The sequence below is a fragment of the Ostrinia furnacalis genome, unplaced genomic scaffold, assembly GCF_004193835.3.
Source record: "Ostrinia furnacalis isolate ACB-3 unplaced genomic scaffold, ASM419383v2 OfSCF0416, whole genome shotgun sequence".
In the NCBI taxonomy this organism is placed as follows: domain Eukaryota; kingdom Metazoa; phylum Arthropoda; class Insecta; order Lepidoptera; family Crambidae; genus Ostrinia; species Ostrinia furnacalis.
This window is the reverse complement of record NW_021130655.1, coordinates 383,331-401,453: the sequence shown is the minus strand read 5'-3', so window position 1 is coordinate 401,453 and position 18,123 is coordinate 383,331. Positions and strand designations below refer to the sequence as shown.

The window sequence follows — 18,123 nt, the reverse complement described above, 5'->3', positions numbered from 1 at the left end:
ATGCCGGTGATAACTGTCGTTTATTGACTACACGCCTGTAAACACCTTTTGATCTCCTCGGGCCCATCTAGGATTTGATATGGGTGGATATTGGAGTCATTTGAGTGTTCACGAATAAATAAAGCGAATTTAAATGTAATTCTTTTTTATTACAATGGGATTGGGGGTAATCGAGATTTAGAAGACTTGCGTTACTTTTGTTCGTGTATACTGTGAATGTGTTAAATGTGTATTGGTGTTGGTGTACCTTTATTAATAAAATAAATAAATCAATTCATTGTGATTGTATTTTAACTTCGTTTTATCTGTTTCAAATAATTTCTTTAGGTTCTTTTGTGCCTTTTGATAAATTTTGCTTGTGGTAGGTTCTTCTGTCCTTGACTAACTATCATCTTATTACAATAACAGTTAGTCAACTCTTCCTACCATTTTAAGCATGTGTAGCGAGCGCTACCTACAGTGAGTACATACGAAATAATACGTGGAATTGCAATCACGAAAGACAAGTAGTTAGCCTTCAGAAAAAGGTTTAATACCAACGCTATTATGAAGCTCAAACTTGTATTTCCCTCACAAAAAAGCCAATCTGTCTCGAGCGCAAGCATAATTTCCGAAGTTAGCGTAGTTTGCAAGTTGCGTCGGCCACTCTCGGTAGAGTTGTCCGAGTTAAATGATTCGGATATGCATTTTTAAAAGGGTTAATTTTATTTACCAATAATATCAATAATTTGCAATAATGCATATGATACTGGTACAAGATTTTCCTTAGAATATTTTGGTATGAAACACAATTTTCCGTTAAGTAAAATACTCTACCAAAATAGCTTCAAGAATTACCTACTTTCAACATTTTATTAAAGCTTTAGTTATAGCTGTAACTCAAGAACGTAAAATATAATTTAGATATTATATTTTTGAAATGAATACGCGACGGTATTTTTTTGAAACTAAACGTTATTGTCCCATTTGCACCCTTTAAAATTGGTCCTTTCTTCGGATATCCGAGATCCGGGGCATAAATTATCCGGGATTGCGTACGGATCCTAGACTTTGTCCCAGCCCTAGCAAGTTGAACTCTAGTGCTCGCTACTCGGAACAACAGGTGTGCCTCATTTAACTTTAGACATTTTTATCACTTTGCGTTTGCTCCTTAAACGCTTTGTCTAATAGAAAATCTTGACAATTTCAAAGTTTCAGGCTATTGTGCCTTAGTTGGCTGTAAAAACTTCTACCTTGATTAACTTTATCTATCTACTTACTTAGTCGGCCGTTTGGTGTAGTGGTTCAGAACGGACTACTATGCCGAGAGGTCCCGGGTTCGATTCCCGGCCGGGCAGAAATTGAAATGATGAATTTTAATTTCTGTGACGGGTCTGGGTGTGACTATGTATAATATGTATGTATTTAAAAAAAAAGTATATAAGTAGTATATCCGTTAAGCTAGCACCCATAACACAACCATTAAGTTGCTTACTTTGGGGCTAGCTGGCGCTGTGTGAAATTGTCCAAAGATTTATTTATTTATTTACTTACTAGGAGACTTTCAAAAAAAGTACTTACCTACTTTTTTAAGCACATCAAACCTTAATACAAAATTACATAATAAACGCTAACTGAACAAATGAGAACTCGTGAAAAACTCATCAAACTCATTTTATTTATACAATTAGGCTTCTAAAAAGCACTTTTACACAGAAACTATCTCTATTGTATGAAAAATAGTTTTCCTGAAATGTCCTGAAACTAAGATTAAGTAATTTCACACTAAGAATACTTACCTACATTATTATCACTTTACTTGAGTTCGAACCGAGTTTTGAGCGTCGTTTCAGAATACGGATCTTGGAGTTTCAATTAACTATTCAAAGGAGCCCCTAAAGAGAGCCTTATTTATGGCCGACTTACCATATTTAGCGGATATTATCAGCTCAATAACGCAGCGATATTAGATGCAATAACGGCTGCAATGGAACGATATTAGAATTAACGGGCGGTAGCCGTAAGCTCTTGATTTGTGAACTGAACGTTGCGAGGATATTTTGCGAACGGTGCAAGATGTGGAATGTTAAAACAGAATGGATCTGTGAGCCTAGTGTTTCAATTATTTTTTACCTTTTACAAACTTCAAAAACCTCTCAAAATTTCGTATAAGTACTCGTACCTACTCACTTAAGATATCGGAGGAAGTTTTATTCTGTAAGGAAAATTATATATCTTGCTAAGTTAGTGAAGTAGAATATTAGAATAACCGATGTTGTTATTCAACTATGTAATTGTATTTTTGAAGAAACGATCATCATAGCTAAAACAAGACCTTTGCAGTACATTTTGATACTGATTATAGATTAAACAAAAGTGAAAGAAAGTTGAAGAGTCCATTTACAAAAAAAAAAATAAACTCCTACGATGACGCTGTTTACGACTAGTCTAACTCTACTACCAGTCTCTTAAATCCCAGCATTTCGTACCTGAGATACCGAGGGCTGACCATAAAGTATACCTCATACATCAGGAAGAAATATACTACCTGGAAATGTTTTAGTACAGAGAACAAAGTGCCGGCAAAAAGAGGGTACACCTGTTGTCCGCCGTAACTCTCGCGCCAGACCGTCTTAATGCAGATTTACGGGACTTTACGTAAGGGATAGCAACACTGGATGAGGCAGGGAACTAGTGATTGTTCTCTTATAGGTATTCAATCATCTATACTTTTTTTTTAATGTGACCCCAAAGTTTCTGCCTTTATTTGCCATCCTATGCTTCAACCACTATACGAGTAGTACCAGTTTGCTACTCTTAACGCCAATTGAACAAGAAAGTATATGTATATACAACAAAATGTTAACAAATAACTACTAAACTAAACTATAACTAAATAAAAAAAAGGTAAAAATTAAAATTATGCATATACAAGCTTTATAAATAAAAAATGTCATCTAAGTCGCTCCCTTGGGGGAAGGTGCCCAAAAGGCTGGCCACATTGCCACGCTGGATGGCAAGGCTGATGCGTTGGCCAAGGTAAAGGCCAGCCTTTGTATCGTAAGATGTCTCAACTAAGCGCTGAGATATCTTACGAAACATCATCTATACTATCTATATTAGTCTATACTAACATTATAAATGCGAAAGTAACTATGTCTGTCTTGCTTTCACGCCTAAACCAATGAACCGATTTTGATAAAATTTGGCATAGAGATAGTTTGAGTCCCGGGAAAGAAAATAGGATAGTTTTTATCCCGGTTTTTGAAGCAGAGACGCGCGAGATATAGTTTTTCGCCACCGGCGGAAAGCTAGCTAGACGCTGAAATGGCTTACCAGCCAAGTTTTAGGAGAGCATATGAAATTTTTGGTCCAAATTGATTAAACGATATTGAATTTCAGCGAGGAAAGCAAAACTGGAGTACCAAAGTATCAACACGACTGCCGTCAAAACAAATTGCTCATTTGCGCTTATTTTGGCTAACATGCAGGTCATTGCAGGTAACACTGGATATAACGGCGAACAGTGTGACCTTATTTAAAAACAAACCTTGGACTCGCTTTATATTACTCCTTCCAGCTCTATTCTTTCCTAGATTAGCCACGCATGCCAAAGCCCTATCACCAACCAAACCGAACTGAAAAATCTGCCCCCACTGGGATGTTCTCATCATTCTTGCAAAAACCGGTCGATTAAGTGCGCTGAAAAGCTTATCAATACAACATTAATGTCGGAGGTTATCGTTCTTTTGTAAAGAACGAAAGTACGTGTGACAAAATGAAGCATACACCTGTTGTCCCCGTAACTCGCGCGCCAGACCGCCTTAATGCAGATTTACGGGGATACTAACGGGGCGCAGGATAGCAACACTGGAAGAGACCAGATTGTTATGATTTCAGTGTTTTTGGCTCTACACCGCCGCTCTCGCGCATGAAAACTCATTTATTTCTGTAAGTAGGCTTTAAAAAAGCACTTTTCCAATATGGCATTATCATAGGACGTTTATTGAAATTGACATTTATTAATACACTCCTAAATAATATTTAAACTATTTCAGGATACTTTTTTAACTCTTAGAAAGAAATATAAATAAATTACTTAGTTATTTTATTTCTTATAATAGGGGAAAGTAGTACGAGATGATCCCCTTAAGCGGGAATCGCTGTAAAATACATATTTTTCAAGGTAAACCAAAAATAAAGACGATTACTACTAGTATATTTATCTATCCAACTTTCCTTATACTCAAAACCAGAAATTAATTGAGGTTTCATTAAAATATTTCATTTTTTGCAAAACCTTACAAAGTGATCATCTTGTACACCCCTGTGGGTAAGATGATCCCCCTGGTAGGGGTAAGATGATCCCTATGATTCTGTTCTATGATCTATTCTTTTCTGGTTATATTCCTTTCGGAGTACCTAATTATGCGAACAAATCGTTAAAAAGTTAGAAAAGAAAAACATTTACGAATTAAATAACGAAAATAACTGATTCTTTCTTAGTACCTGCTAAAAAGCGTTTAAATAATTGAAACGCTTTTTGGCTGGAGCTGTGTTGAATATATCACAAATAAATTCACCTGCTTCATCACCCTCTACCCCAGCACATGCTTTATGGCCCCATTTTCCACATGCATAACATTTTATCCATCCGTCACCCTTGGTATCGCTTGAAAACTTTTCTATTCAGTACAGCCACTCAGTATCATCTCCTTCAGACTCAGGTGAGTTATATGAAGTTCTCTTTCTTTTATTTCACTTCCCTTTACCTACTCCATTGACTTTTTTGTTTTAATTCCCAGGGATCATCTCGTACATATAGGAAGGGATCATCTTGACCCAAGTTCCACTTTTTGGTTAATATTTGCTAAAATAATCTACAAGTACGCGGCTACGTTTTTATGGCCAAAATATTAAAATTAAACATAATAGAAAGCCTAACGACAACAGTAATTACATTTAACATTGTTTGAATAAAAGTAACATAAGCTCAAAGTCATGCCTATTTTAGATCAGAAATACACAATTTTTCTTTTTTCTCGTCAAATTCGATGTATCGCTCACGCCACCATTACGATTTGACTGAGGCGGGGATGTGTCCAGAGCTATGTTTTACCAGTGAAAGAAACTAAATGACGTTAGTGGTTTCAGCACAATCGCGAAAGATCATCTTACCCCAGGGGATCAACTCGTACTACTTTCCCTAATATGGTGGTACAACGGTACTACCGACATTTTAGGGTAACGACCCCTTATGAGCTTTTTGGGTTTGGCCTGTGGTTTGGCTTCAAGAAAATTGGTAAGGATAAGGAGTTTTATTATTACTTATTATATTGAAGTCAATGGACAGATTAGTTTATTAAATGTAGATTGTAGGTGTCCTTGAGGCAATATTAATAGTTACTTCGAGTATAGGCAGTGACTTTATTTTACTTTCTTGAATGTAGAGCTATTTTTCGTTTGTAGTGGAAGTTGTATATTTGAGTAGACCACGTATCTTTTCGTGAAGTAATATTTGAATACCTCTTCCAGCCCTATCCTGTTGTTTCATTGTAATATCTCGTTATGTACACGTATTACGTCGCCCGCTGTAGGCGTAATGGCTTTCGAATGTGCTGTAAACTCACTTCTATACAGGGTGTTTCTTGTAAGGTGTCAAGCCGAAGGCAGGTGATAGGTGAGGACTAGACCTATCGATTTCACCCCCATGTATGTTCTACGATTTTTCGTAGTTTAGAAGTTATCGTTAATTTTGTGATTTTTTCAAATTTCATGACCTAGAGGCTTAATTTTTTTTTATCTTTTTTTTGGGTTGACTTTTCTCAGATTTCTTTTTTTTGACAGATTCCCTATTAGTTGCAGATATTTGAAAAAAATAATCACCTTCCTATCTTTGATGCAAGATACAAATTTTTTGCTAGAAACATAAAAAATATGCTTTTAGCAGAACATTCTAAAATTTTCAACTGAAATGTATGAGAAAAAAAAAGAATTTCCATAGGTCCAAAATAATTTAAAAAACTGTGCAGTTTTCTGAACTTTCATAATAACACAAAAAAACATGTACTTAATAGGCCATTATTTTCTGTAATCGCTCTACTAAAGTAGTAAGTCGGAGATTCCGTTACATGTTTTTGACTTTCTTAGGACTAACTAATGTTTGCAATCCACTAAGTGTACGTTACGTAGAACACGTTTAGAGACAATAACTGAACAGAACATTTTTTATAATCAACGAGGAAGCTCTTGCCCTTCATCTGACCTGATGGAAAGTTGGAAACTGCTGGATGATCAGCGAGCTTCACCCGGAATCCTAAACCACAGAGGAATTGGCTGTCCTAAATAGGTAGTCTTACCACTAGACCACAGTGGTGATTGTTACTTTACGATTAAATTTAAATAGTTAGTATTAGAGTGTGAAAGGAAAGAGAAAGAGTTTGTGTGTGTGTGTGTGTGTGTGTGTGAACCGATTTAGCTGAAAATTGTCAGGGAGGTAGTTTAGAGCCAGGAGAAGGACATAGGATACTTTTTATCCCGTTCGAAATTAAAAAAAAAGTCTGCTTATTTATTGCCATTAAGGCGGAACAAAGTTCGCCGGGTCAGCTAGTTTGTTATAAAAATACGGGTTTTTGAGCTTCGGACATTCGATAGCAGAGAGATAGCAGTTGATGCAGTGTCTGGGATTTAGATTATCTACCTACCTGATCGAATTTAATCTGTGTTTTACTATGTAACTAGCTGACCCGGCGAACTTTGTTCCGCCTTAATGGCAATAAATAAGCAGATTTTTTTTTAATTTCGAACGGGATAAAAAGTATCCTATGTCCTTCTCCTGGCTCTAAACTACCTCCCTGACAATTTTCAGCTAAATCGGTTCAGCCGTTCTTGAGTTATAAGCGAAGTAACTAACACGACTTTCTTTTATATATATAAGATAGTATGTATTAAAAAAAAGTATAATATAAGTAGTCCATAACACAAGCATATTAGTTGCTTACTTTGGGGCTAACTGGCGCTGTATGGAATTGTCCAAAGAAATCTATCTATCTATCTAACTTTTTATCTCAAAGATAGGACATGACTTGTATAATGTACTAGATCAGAGTTTTAATTTGTCAATATTTTGGTTTGCTTCAAAAATTGCTGCAACAGGCATTTCAAGATGATGACTGATGTAATATAGCAAAAGAAAGCAAAGACGTTTTAGTTTGTACTCGTATTAAAATAAGGCATTTTAAATAAGTTAAACAATACAATCCTTACTCAACCACACTGGCGTGCACTATCGCAACAATCTACTTTCATGTTACAAACCTAAAAATGTTGAAGCACCAATTTAAAATCTGATTAAAATAACATCCAAGTATCCACTTCCGATACCAATAAGAGATTGCGCTCATAAATTGAAATCCCGCGCGCTATCGGGATGAGATCCCGCACTATCGCGATCCCGGGTCCCGCGGTTCTGATCCCGCGTCTGCCGGACTAGGGCTGCCATACGTCCGGATTTCCCTAGATTTCGAAGAACATCTGAGCAGAATTTTCAAAATAAGTAGACTAGACTTATTTTCTCTTCTTCTAAGTTTATGTCTTAATCAAATCAAAATAATATCAACTACAACTACTTTTTACTTTTTATTAAAACCGCCTTAAACTATGTTTACAAACTTTGCTATAAGATTTTTTTCTCTAAGTTGGTTTTTAAAGATCCCTTTATACGTCCAAATATATTTTTTGAATTATATAACTCACAAAAACTCATAAAACTCATTTATTTATGTAAATAGGCTTAAAAAAAGCACTTTTACACGTCCCAATATTAACCCTACCACTGCTTCAGGACAATAAATGGGCCAGTGCTGAGAAGAAGCAGCGCAAGAAACTCAGTTACACTACCACTCCTGAAATACCTAACATATTTCCAATTTTATTGAGAAATCCTCAGATTTTGGTAAATGTCCGGCGTTGGCAACATTGCTGTGGGGACCCTAGGCGCCTTCCCGCGGGAAATTATAACGCACAAGCTATTAGCAACGATACAACCCGCGGGACTACTCTGTAAAACGATTTCGATATATGGCATCTATCCGACTCTTTCTATCGTTTTAGTTCTCCGTGTGCGTAAAAGAGACAAACATAGCGATATAATTTTACAGAATAGACCATGCACTAACTCTAGTAAATATCCAATACAACCTGGGAAAACTTAGCGGGGTATTGGCTGTATCTGTCTCTGTCAAACTTGATAACTTTTCAGAATGAACGAGAGAGTCGAATAGATTCGATTACAGCTAACATTTCGCAGAATTGGGTCTCTGGTTTAAAAGTATTTTGTTGGATATCTGTGTCGGTGTGCCTACTTTCCTACTTCCTCAATGCAGTTTATGTAAGTTTTTAAATTGCATCAGCTAAGTGTAGAAACAGAAATGATTTTCGTTATTTTATGTTGAGACCAAATTAATAGACACTCAAATGGTTTTGATAATTTCCTTCATACCTATCTTGTATTTCATTTTCATTATATCATTTCCTTTACTATTATAATTTCCATGAATAGTAAAAACTTCATTTTAAATCAAGTTTCAGACCAGGTTTTTGCAAGATTTTCAGTACGAAGTTTCGCGAGTTCAACGTTTTATGAACCATCGAAACACTGAGCTGCGAACGTGTTTAATTTCGTTTTAATTTAGCCGGTTAGTGGCTTTTGGCGAAGAATAACATCTTTCAAATTGAGGTTATGGTTTATCTTATACCAACGTTCTTTTAAAGAACGTTTTATTTAGCGTTTAAACGTTTTATAATCTTTCCATTTGAAAACTAAATAGGTACCTACCTTCAAAACCAAATTAAGAACACTGCAAATTATAATTACATCCCAAGTAACAAATTTCAAATAAGATCACTAAACACCTAACGAATCAAAGCTATCCATCATACACCATCTTATTCTTCATTCCAATAAAACCTTAAAAAATTGCCTTTGAAGCGTTTGCTATCGTTTTCGACACTTACTTAATTTTTCACTACTAACCTAATAAACTTAACGTTCGTTAGCCAAACTATTTAGTCCAGTCAATAAAGCATTATAGATGGAAAACTGTAGAACACAATTTCTGACTTCAGGACTTTATTTAGACTAGTTAGGAGGTGAACATAGCAAAAGTCCCCGCCCTTAGCCCTTGAGCCGGCGGGGAGAGGGGGGTTTAAAGGTGCCACTTTTCGGTTTTTCGCTTAATCCTCGGAAACTATGCGTCCTAGTGACATGACTACTTTGAACCAAAAAAAGCATATTCAATTTGCTACAGATGAGATAGACAAGTTTTTCTATAAATTGTATAGTTTTCGCGGCATCTGCTCTAGAAGGTCTGTAATATTGGAAATTTTATTTTTGTCTTACATGTTCCCATCAGGAGAAAATCGACTAAATCAACATTGAGCAATCATTCTAGACATGCGGGAGCATGTTAAGCCTAGTTCCAGCGAGGGGACTACACCGTGCGTATATTTAGACGAATCACTTTGAGCCACTTTTGACTCCTCATCACTCAAAAACTACTGTGCATTAACACTTCAAATTTGGCTCATGTGTTGAGACTTGCAAGATATACATCAGTTTCAAATTTCATAAATATGCCTCAAACGGTTCTTTAGATATTGACGTCCAAAAATCTACATGTCTGACCTATAGACCAAATTCTAACCACTTCCAGATGACCTCGAAGGTTCAAATTTGGCATCCAGAAAGGTAGTTATGTAAATACAAAGGAACAAATAAAAAACCAGTAAATTTTAACATTTCACATGTGATAGATAGATAGTAGTGCTCTAAATATCGATTTTTGAACGTCAATACCTAAATAACCGTTTGAGGTATATTTATGAAATTTGAAGCTGATGTATATCTTGCAAGTCTCAATACATGAGCCAAATTTGAAGTGTTAATGCACAGTAGTTTTTGAATGATGAGGAGTCAAAAGTGGCTCTAATTGGTTCGTCTAAATATAAGCACGATGCAGTCCCCTCCCTGGAACTAGGCTTAACATGCTCCCGCGTGTCTATAGTGTTTGCTCAATGTTGATTTAGTCGATTTTCTCCTGAAAGGAACATGTAAGACAACAATAAAATTTCCAATTTTACAGACCTTCTAGAGCAGATGCCGTAAAAACTATACAAGATAAAGAAAAACATGACGGTCTCACCTGTAGCAAATTGAATAAGCTTTTTTTGGTTCATAGTAGTCATGTCACTAGGACGCATAGTTTCCGAGGATTAAGCGAAAAACCGAAAAGTTATACCTTTAAACCCCCCTCTCCCCGCCGGCTCAAGGGCTAAGGGCGGGGACTTTTGCTATGTTCACCACCTAACTAGGCTAAATAAAGTCCCGAGGTCAGAAATTGTGTTCCACGGATTTCTCTCTACACCGTCGTTAAGGCATTCATTGACTGGACTAATTTCTGTCCTCTATTGCAATTTTCTTTTTTTTATACATCAACGTGTTCCATAGAGGTTTGTATAAACGAAGGTTGAAAACAGCAAGGAAAATGGTGACCGTATGTTTTAAAAATACCGTTGACTTTATGCGAGCTCTGTCTAATAAAATAATTAAAAACTTTATTCACTACACAAAAACTTAAACGTAACCTATTAATTGGTCATTGCATTAGAACCTCACCTATCGTCTTTGATTGAACGAAAATGGCGCCAAAATTCAATTAATTAACACTAAAATGGCTCCTAAATAACCCGCTCTCGCCCCAACTTGCCCCGAGTTAATTCCAAGAGCAAATCGCCCAAATCTAGTTAGCTCCCCCAGGAAGCTGTAGTTTGTGTTTTTTATATTAATTACAGTGTTTTATTATTTCATTAGCCCTTTTCGGTGTTTGCGCGGTTAATGAAGGCGGGAACAGCGGCCATTTTGAGGTGCGAATGACTTGAATTAAGTGCTGCTGAATTTCGAGGAACGGGGAATGTAAACTTTTTAATTTTAGCAGAATTAATAAAGGTTTTTGTGAAAAGTGATTACAATGGTCATTTATTATTTAATTTGCTTCATGTTAAAAATAACTGTCATAAATACTTAATTCTAATTATAAAAATAGATAAACTATAAATGGCCTGTGATACAGAAAACGCTAACGGCTTTTTAAAGAACGAATACCTATCAGTAGTTTTTAAAATTATTTCAATTTATTTTAACATAAATTTCATTGATTTAAAAAAGTAAAGACCTCGACTTCATGTGAGTAAATTAAAACCAGCACTTTCAACAGCTTGATTTATAATTATCTGACTAGTAAGGTAATTAGCATACTCTAGTAGTAAATTGCGACACTGCACTGGTTTTAGCGAGAAAAATGATTTGAGTTATTTGCGTATCACGGTATATCACCTACAGGGTTACCAAACTACCGAATGGAATGAAAATTAGTTAAATTAGGAACACAGTCATGAAGTTGGGAAAGAAATACTTCATAATAATGGTGATGATAAATAAAAAAAATATCCTCTTTTAAGACAAAAAAAATCCTAGTATAGAAGTTATGAATATTAGGTACTCTTAGAGGACTAAGAACTGTCTTCGTGAGGAATGCAAGCTTAATTTATGTAACTATGCTCTTTGGAAGAAAATGATACAGTGAAATTAATAAATACCTAAACCTACATTAAGTCTTTTGAGACAGCCCTGCCAGAAATTGTGGACGCAATCTGCGTCTGCGCACGCGAGGTGAAACCAAACGCGGTGTTAATGGGCCATTATGACGCGTGTTATGACATACATTCTCAATAACAGGCTCGTCGCCAATACACTATTGAACAGGTATCATACACACAGGGCTTAATTTTAAGGTTGTTTAATAGGGATGATGACTGGTTAATGAAATCGAAATTCTATTTAGTCCGTCAGACAGATAATTAGAAAATATTGGACGAATATTTTTTTATTTTTTCCCTAATCGAATAATTACAGTATTATATGTATTGAGTTGAAATGTCGCGTGACGTCACTTTTGAGTAAAAATTCTATTGAAGCGTGACGTATCGCACCATTTCAACTCGATGTAGCACTGTTATTATTTAATTACTAGCGGCCGCCCGCGACTTCGTACGCGTGGATCCCGTTTTACCCCCTTCATCTATCTTACGCGGTTTAGATTTTTTCATACAAATGTTTTTTTCCGCTAACTCCCGTTCCCATGGGAATTTTGCAATATCCTGTTGTAACTAAGCTTCAAGTTTACTAAGGTACCTGCATGCCAAATTTCAAGCGTCTAACTTAAGCGGTTTAGATTTTTCATACAAATGTTTTTTCCCGCTAACTCCCGTTCCCGTGGGAATTTTGCAATATCCTGTTGTAACTAAGCTTTAAGTTTACTAAGGTACCTGCATGCCGAATTTCAAGCGTCTAACTTAAGCGGTTCAGATTTTTCATACAAAACGATTTTCCCGCTAATTCCCACTCCCGTGGGAATTCCTAGGTATCCTATAACCTGCCCAGGAGTATGAAGAATAATTGTACCAAGTTTCGTTAAAATCCGTCGAGTAGTTTTTGTTTCTATAAGGAACATACAGACAGACAGACAGACAGACAGACAGACAGACAGACAGACAGACAGACAAAAATTTTACTGATTGCATTTTTGGCATCAGTATCGATCACTAATCACCCCCTGATAGTTATTTTGAAAATATATTTAATGTACAGAATTGACCTCTCTACAGATTTATTATAAGTATAGATGAAAGAAAATAATGAAATGAAAATAAAATATGCGTCTAATATTTTCTAATTATCTGTCTGACGGACATAATTGAAATTTTGTCATCTAGCCTATTATAACTAAACGTCACTCATAAGTTTACACTTAATTATTAGCTCTTCTAAAGTTATGTCCTTATGGTATCCCAATTAACTCCTCTAAATAAGCTATAAATAGGTACCTATTATGAAATAATTGCATGTTTCCGCTCTTAAAGACGTTTTAAAGAGATATAGATTCCTCCTCTCGTCAATCTTAAAGGCAGACATATTAAACTTAATCATCAAAACACTAAGAAAATGTTTAATGTTGCAATTAGAATCATTGTGACGAAAGTAAGTAAGTATGTTTAGTATTAGCTACATGTACGAAAACTTGGTTACATGCATAGTCGTTTTATAGACTTGTTATAAGTATGTCAATCACTTGTTTTGTCTTACATTCAGCGTTCGATAACTCTATCTAGTTACACTAAAGCGGTCGGTAATTGACTGTGGGTAATTTATCTATTTCTGTGTAATTATTTCTGTTAGTTTTTACGTAAAATGAATACACCTGTGTTTTTGCTACTCAATTTCTGTTGTGATAGATATAAATGAATAAAAAAGGCTATCTTTTAACTGTCTAAATAGTCAGTTTGTGATATCACGGGTGATATCGTGATGATAAATAGTAAAAAATTAAAATATACATTTAAAATTCACTGACTCGACTCGTTGCTGCGAAGAGCATATAAATATTGACATGCGACGTGATGACAAACAAAAAAACGTTGTAAGTAATAACACCGTGTGAGAGGTAATTATGCTGCCGTTATGCTAAGTTGTAATTTGACTATTGTGATTTGATAAACTACATACTACAGTAACAGGAATGGAAATTAATTTAATACTATCTTACTCTTAGGTCTTGTTAGGTGTTTAAAACGATATTTATTTTTTTGTTTCTACGTAATTTTTCATTTCCCGTAGGTAGATAAACAACAAACGCTATCCTATCTTTATAGATAGCTAGAGCCCTAGCTTTGTGCTACACACACATAGACGAGACTTTATACAAGCTCTCCAGAATATGCTGTCCAAGTCGGCTTGCTTCCAGATCTTTTACGGTTTCAGTACGTATCTTTTTCGGGTCTAGTTCGGTTAATATCAGGACTCAGTACGGATCGTATCCGGATCTACTTCCGATGTCATTAAGGTCTACTGCGGATTTCAGCACTATTCCCACCTCTCGTTCCCACCGCTGCAACTCCTGTGTAGCCAGGATCTGCAGCTTGACCGCCGATAAAAACTCAGTGCATGTCAAGTTTGTCCCGGGGGAATACTAATACAGATCTTATCCGGGTCTAGTACGGATCTTATCCGGGTCTAGTACGGATCTAATCCGGATCTAGTACGGATCTTACCCGGGTCTAGTATCTTAACCGGGCCTGGTCCAGGTCTTATCTAGTCTGCTTCAGCCACTCACCCTGTATAGCGCCTGCCCAGCACAGCCAGAACAGCGCCCACTTGGCTGTGCGGAAGCGCTGCAGCCAGGCGGGCCGGAACACGCCCCAGCCGCAGTCTAAGGCCCGGGGCTTGTCCGGGGACGCCGCGGGCCCGTCCGAGGGCGGCTCTGGGTCCGGCTGCAAAGAAAATTCCAATTAAATACTTATACAATGTGTAAGTAGCATGTCATGTTACAGTAAAACCCGGTCAAAACCACTTCTGACTGCAAAAATCTTTGATTATGAGTTTATATTATTCCTTGGGGGAGGCCTTTGTCCAGCAGTGGACGTCTTTCGGCTAAAGCAAACGAAACATATTTATTATAATTCTCAACTTTCAATTAGGTAAACACCGTGTTGCTGAGGATAAGTATGCATTTAGCAAAAGTTTAGTTTAAATTTTACAATAATATTGTGTTGTAATTTTATTTTAAGAGTCTATATCTACGCTATGTTGTTCCCCAGGAACATTAACTGAGACAATTCATAAAAAGTTATTTAATGCGTACAGTGAATGGGATCCCAATTAACAAAATTGATCAAAATGACTTTGAAAACTTCCCAATAAATTGATTAGAAATTCAACATTTTTTTTAATATTGTGTCTAAGAGTCTAGAACTCTAGATTCACTTCATTGAGGATAACACTGCGCACTCTACCTTTACTTACTAACAACTTCCAATAATAGAGAAAATGACATTTAGGTAAACTGTGTTCAGATCACTGAAAAATTCATGAGTGTATTGAAACCGAACGGCAATGGCCTTACAATGAGGTCGCCACTTGTCTCTACTTTCAAACCTAGTTACTGAAATAACGGGTTTGGAAAATTATTCTGTTTGAAAGAACACGAATTACTGTAGAATGTCGAATATCCTACAATGACCAATCAAAACAATTAAGATTTGGTGCAGAAATCGATAAATATATTTGTAGTATTATTTTGTAATTAGTGAGTAACTAGTGCCGCAGGTGTAACATTAATTACAGTATTGTTTAGCTTGGAGATATTGCAAAGCGATCACGAAATCGAAAGTATTATAAAAACGGACTAGTGGACCTGTTTTCGTATCTTCAAATTAAAGAAAGAGAAGTTGGAACGATGTCTTGTCACTAGACAATTTTTGTTACATTCCAAAATGAATCATATCCTACTAATCCTACTAATTTATAAATGCGAAAGTTTGTATGGATGTCTGGTCTGGATGTCAACATGTTTGTTACTCTTTCACACAAAAACTACTGTACGGATTTTGATGAAACTTTACAGTATTATTGTTTATAACCCGGAATAACATATAGGCTATAATTTATGACGATCTGTGACAAATTAAATTTCACGCGGGTGAAGCCGCGAGCAAAAGCTAGTACTCAATAAATTACTGTTCGTCCTACACTAATTTCCCCACAAGTGGAGTCGGAGACCGGAACTGGTCTATACATTTGTGACAGACATACCTACAATAGTTAAATAAAGATTTAATGCGGCATGCGTGCTGCGCCGGATTCGGTGGGCGGGCTGACTGCACGAATTAAGGATATAAAGGTTGGGAGCCTTTGACTCTAAACATCGATAGCGATAGTCAATTACTCAACATCTACCAAGATTTATTTATAATTCAAATCAATTGTAACTTTATAATTTAAGAAAATACTCTGTTGGCCCTTTTATTACGTGTTCATGCAGGTTTTTTTACACTTTAGCGGTTAATTTTGATTCATTTTAATGTAGAGATAGATTGGATTTTAAATAAGAATGTTATACAAAAATAGTGTGTAAAATGTTCACTTTTGTTACAGACTGAAATCCTCGCGGGTAAAGTAGATAAACTTGCGACTTAATTTGCATTATAATAACTAATAAGTAGCTAGTCCAATAATTATAATTCTCACTATCATTTTCAAGGCGAGAGTGAATAGGCACGTACAGGGCAGATAGTTTGTACCATCCTATATTGCATCTTACTTAACACCAGGTGCGATTGCGGCCTTGTTATGCATTAAAAAATCTCTAGAAAATGAAGGTCTATGGAGCATTTCAACCAATCCTAAAACAATCGAATTCGATAAAATTGTTGATTTGCAACGGCCATCCCTACGACGTTGAATCACGAGTGTAAGTAAATAGCTTTCATTATATGAACCGATTGAATAAATGGACCTATTTAATCTTATCCACCTACGTGTCTGTTCATGTATTCATGAAAGAGTCTCATGAGTCTCTATATCTACGAGTATTGTTAGCAAAACGGTAGGTACTCAAGTTTAATTTGGAACAGAAACAGCTGATATTACTTGTAGCAGAATGGCATAACCAAAAGCAACCGTAGAAAGTGGCAGTAGAGCAGCTTTTCAATAGGTACGTAGTATCTATTACATTATGTTTAAGTGACACATTTAATTATTCTGTTTTAACGACTGTCGTGCATCGCCGACTATTATGGTGTGACAGTATAACATTTTAATGAACACGTTATAGAAAGATAATAAAGTACAATCATGCATGGCAAGTTATTTGCATGCATACATGATGTCGCTCACGCAACAATTGCTTCACAAGTGTGCAGTAATAAAAGCAAACACTCGTAATTATTTATGATAAGTGCAGAAAAAAGATAATTAAACAAGGTTGTAGTCATTACTAACTAAACTAGACTCTGTTAGGTATAATACCTGGTGGAATAGTGATAAAGTTTTTAATAAGTTTCTGACCTTACGTAACCCACATGATTAAACAGTAGGTAACTTTAATTAAAAAAAGATAATTTAAAACAATAACAAAATCATTGAGCGATACTTCATTAACATTGCAGGTCATCAACAAATCGATTGTTTTTAATTAGGATCTCTTTTTCATTCAAGATAAATTTAGTCCGCGTAATTATTCTAATTGGCGCCCAACGTGGTAATCCCTCTGATATACAAGTTGAATAACACGAGATGTAATCATTTAATGTTATGTATCTTTAAATATTTGCTTTTAGTATTTTGTTTTCATGAATATAAAAACAAAAATATTAACTTTTTTAAACAAGTACTTAGTACTTACATACCTATCTATAGCAAAATTTATATTAGGGTATTTAAACGCTGTGTAGTGTATTATCAATCTTTACTAGGCTTATGAATCTGATACCCTCTATCCATCCAAATGAGGAAGCCGCCTTAGACCTACTGAATACACTAATCGGCTTGCCATTCACGCTATCACGTAGTCCATACATCAGCGACACAATGCGGCTCGCAACAGCTGCCATCCTGGCCTTTGTGCCGGTTAATAGCTGTTAAGCTTTGTGGGGTCGGTGATCATCCGGCCTCGGTCTTGGTTTAAGATGAGACACCAAGTTAATGCTAGCACCGTTAGGATATAGCGTTAAAACAATCTGTTCAGTCAAGCCGTTGTCGGCAGTGTAGTATCTGTAATAGGCACGTATGAAAACCTGTGTAAATATTGGTTGTAGGTCGTACGAAGATAAAACTTTGTGGGTTCGTAAGATTGGTGAGGAGAATGGTAGAGGCCATTTCATTAAATAACAATTACTTCTACTTTATTAAGGGCTGATTTTTCAATCGTCAGATAACTTTTAACTGAAGAATAACCTTGTCATTTTGACATATTTCCCATACTAAAACTGTCATTGTGCCAAAATTATTCTTCAGTTATAAGTTATCCGAGGATTGAAAAATCAGCCCTAAAAAAAACATACTTAGTTTGAAAACAATAGCATCATAACCTACTAAAGTTCACAAATAAAGTAAGTAAATTATAAGTTTACAGCTATGGCGTTTTATCTAATGAAAATCTAAGAAACTTTTTAATGACGAATTTTTCAACACAAAACTAGAACTAAAATGGTTTCCGAATCCATATTATATGTAGTTTGTAATTACAGTCA

The 18,123-nt window shown here is 35.8% G+C and overlaps 1 protein-coding gene across 1 annotated transcript in view; it reads right to left on the bottom strand.

The window, feature by feature from the left end:
* LOC114364333 (Organic anion transporting polypeptide 26F) overlaps nt 1-18,123 on the bottom strand; it is a 58,749-nt gene that overhangs the window by 33,432 nt on the left and 7,194 nt on the right. The window contains exon 2 of the mRNA XM_028320455.1: nt 14,208-14,364. Within this exon, the coding sequence (XP_028176256.1) occupies nt 14,208-14,364 (157 nt within the window). The remainder of the gene's footprint in view (nt 1-14,207; nt 14,365-18,123) is intronic.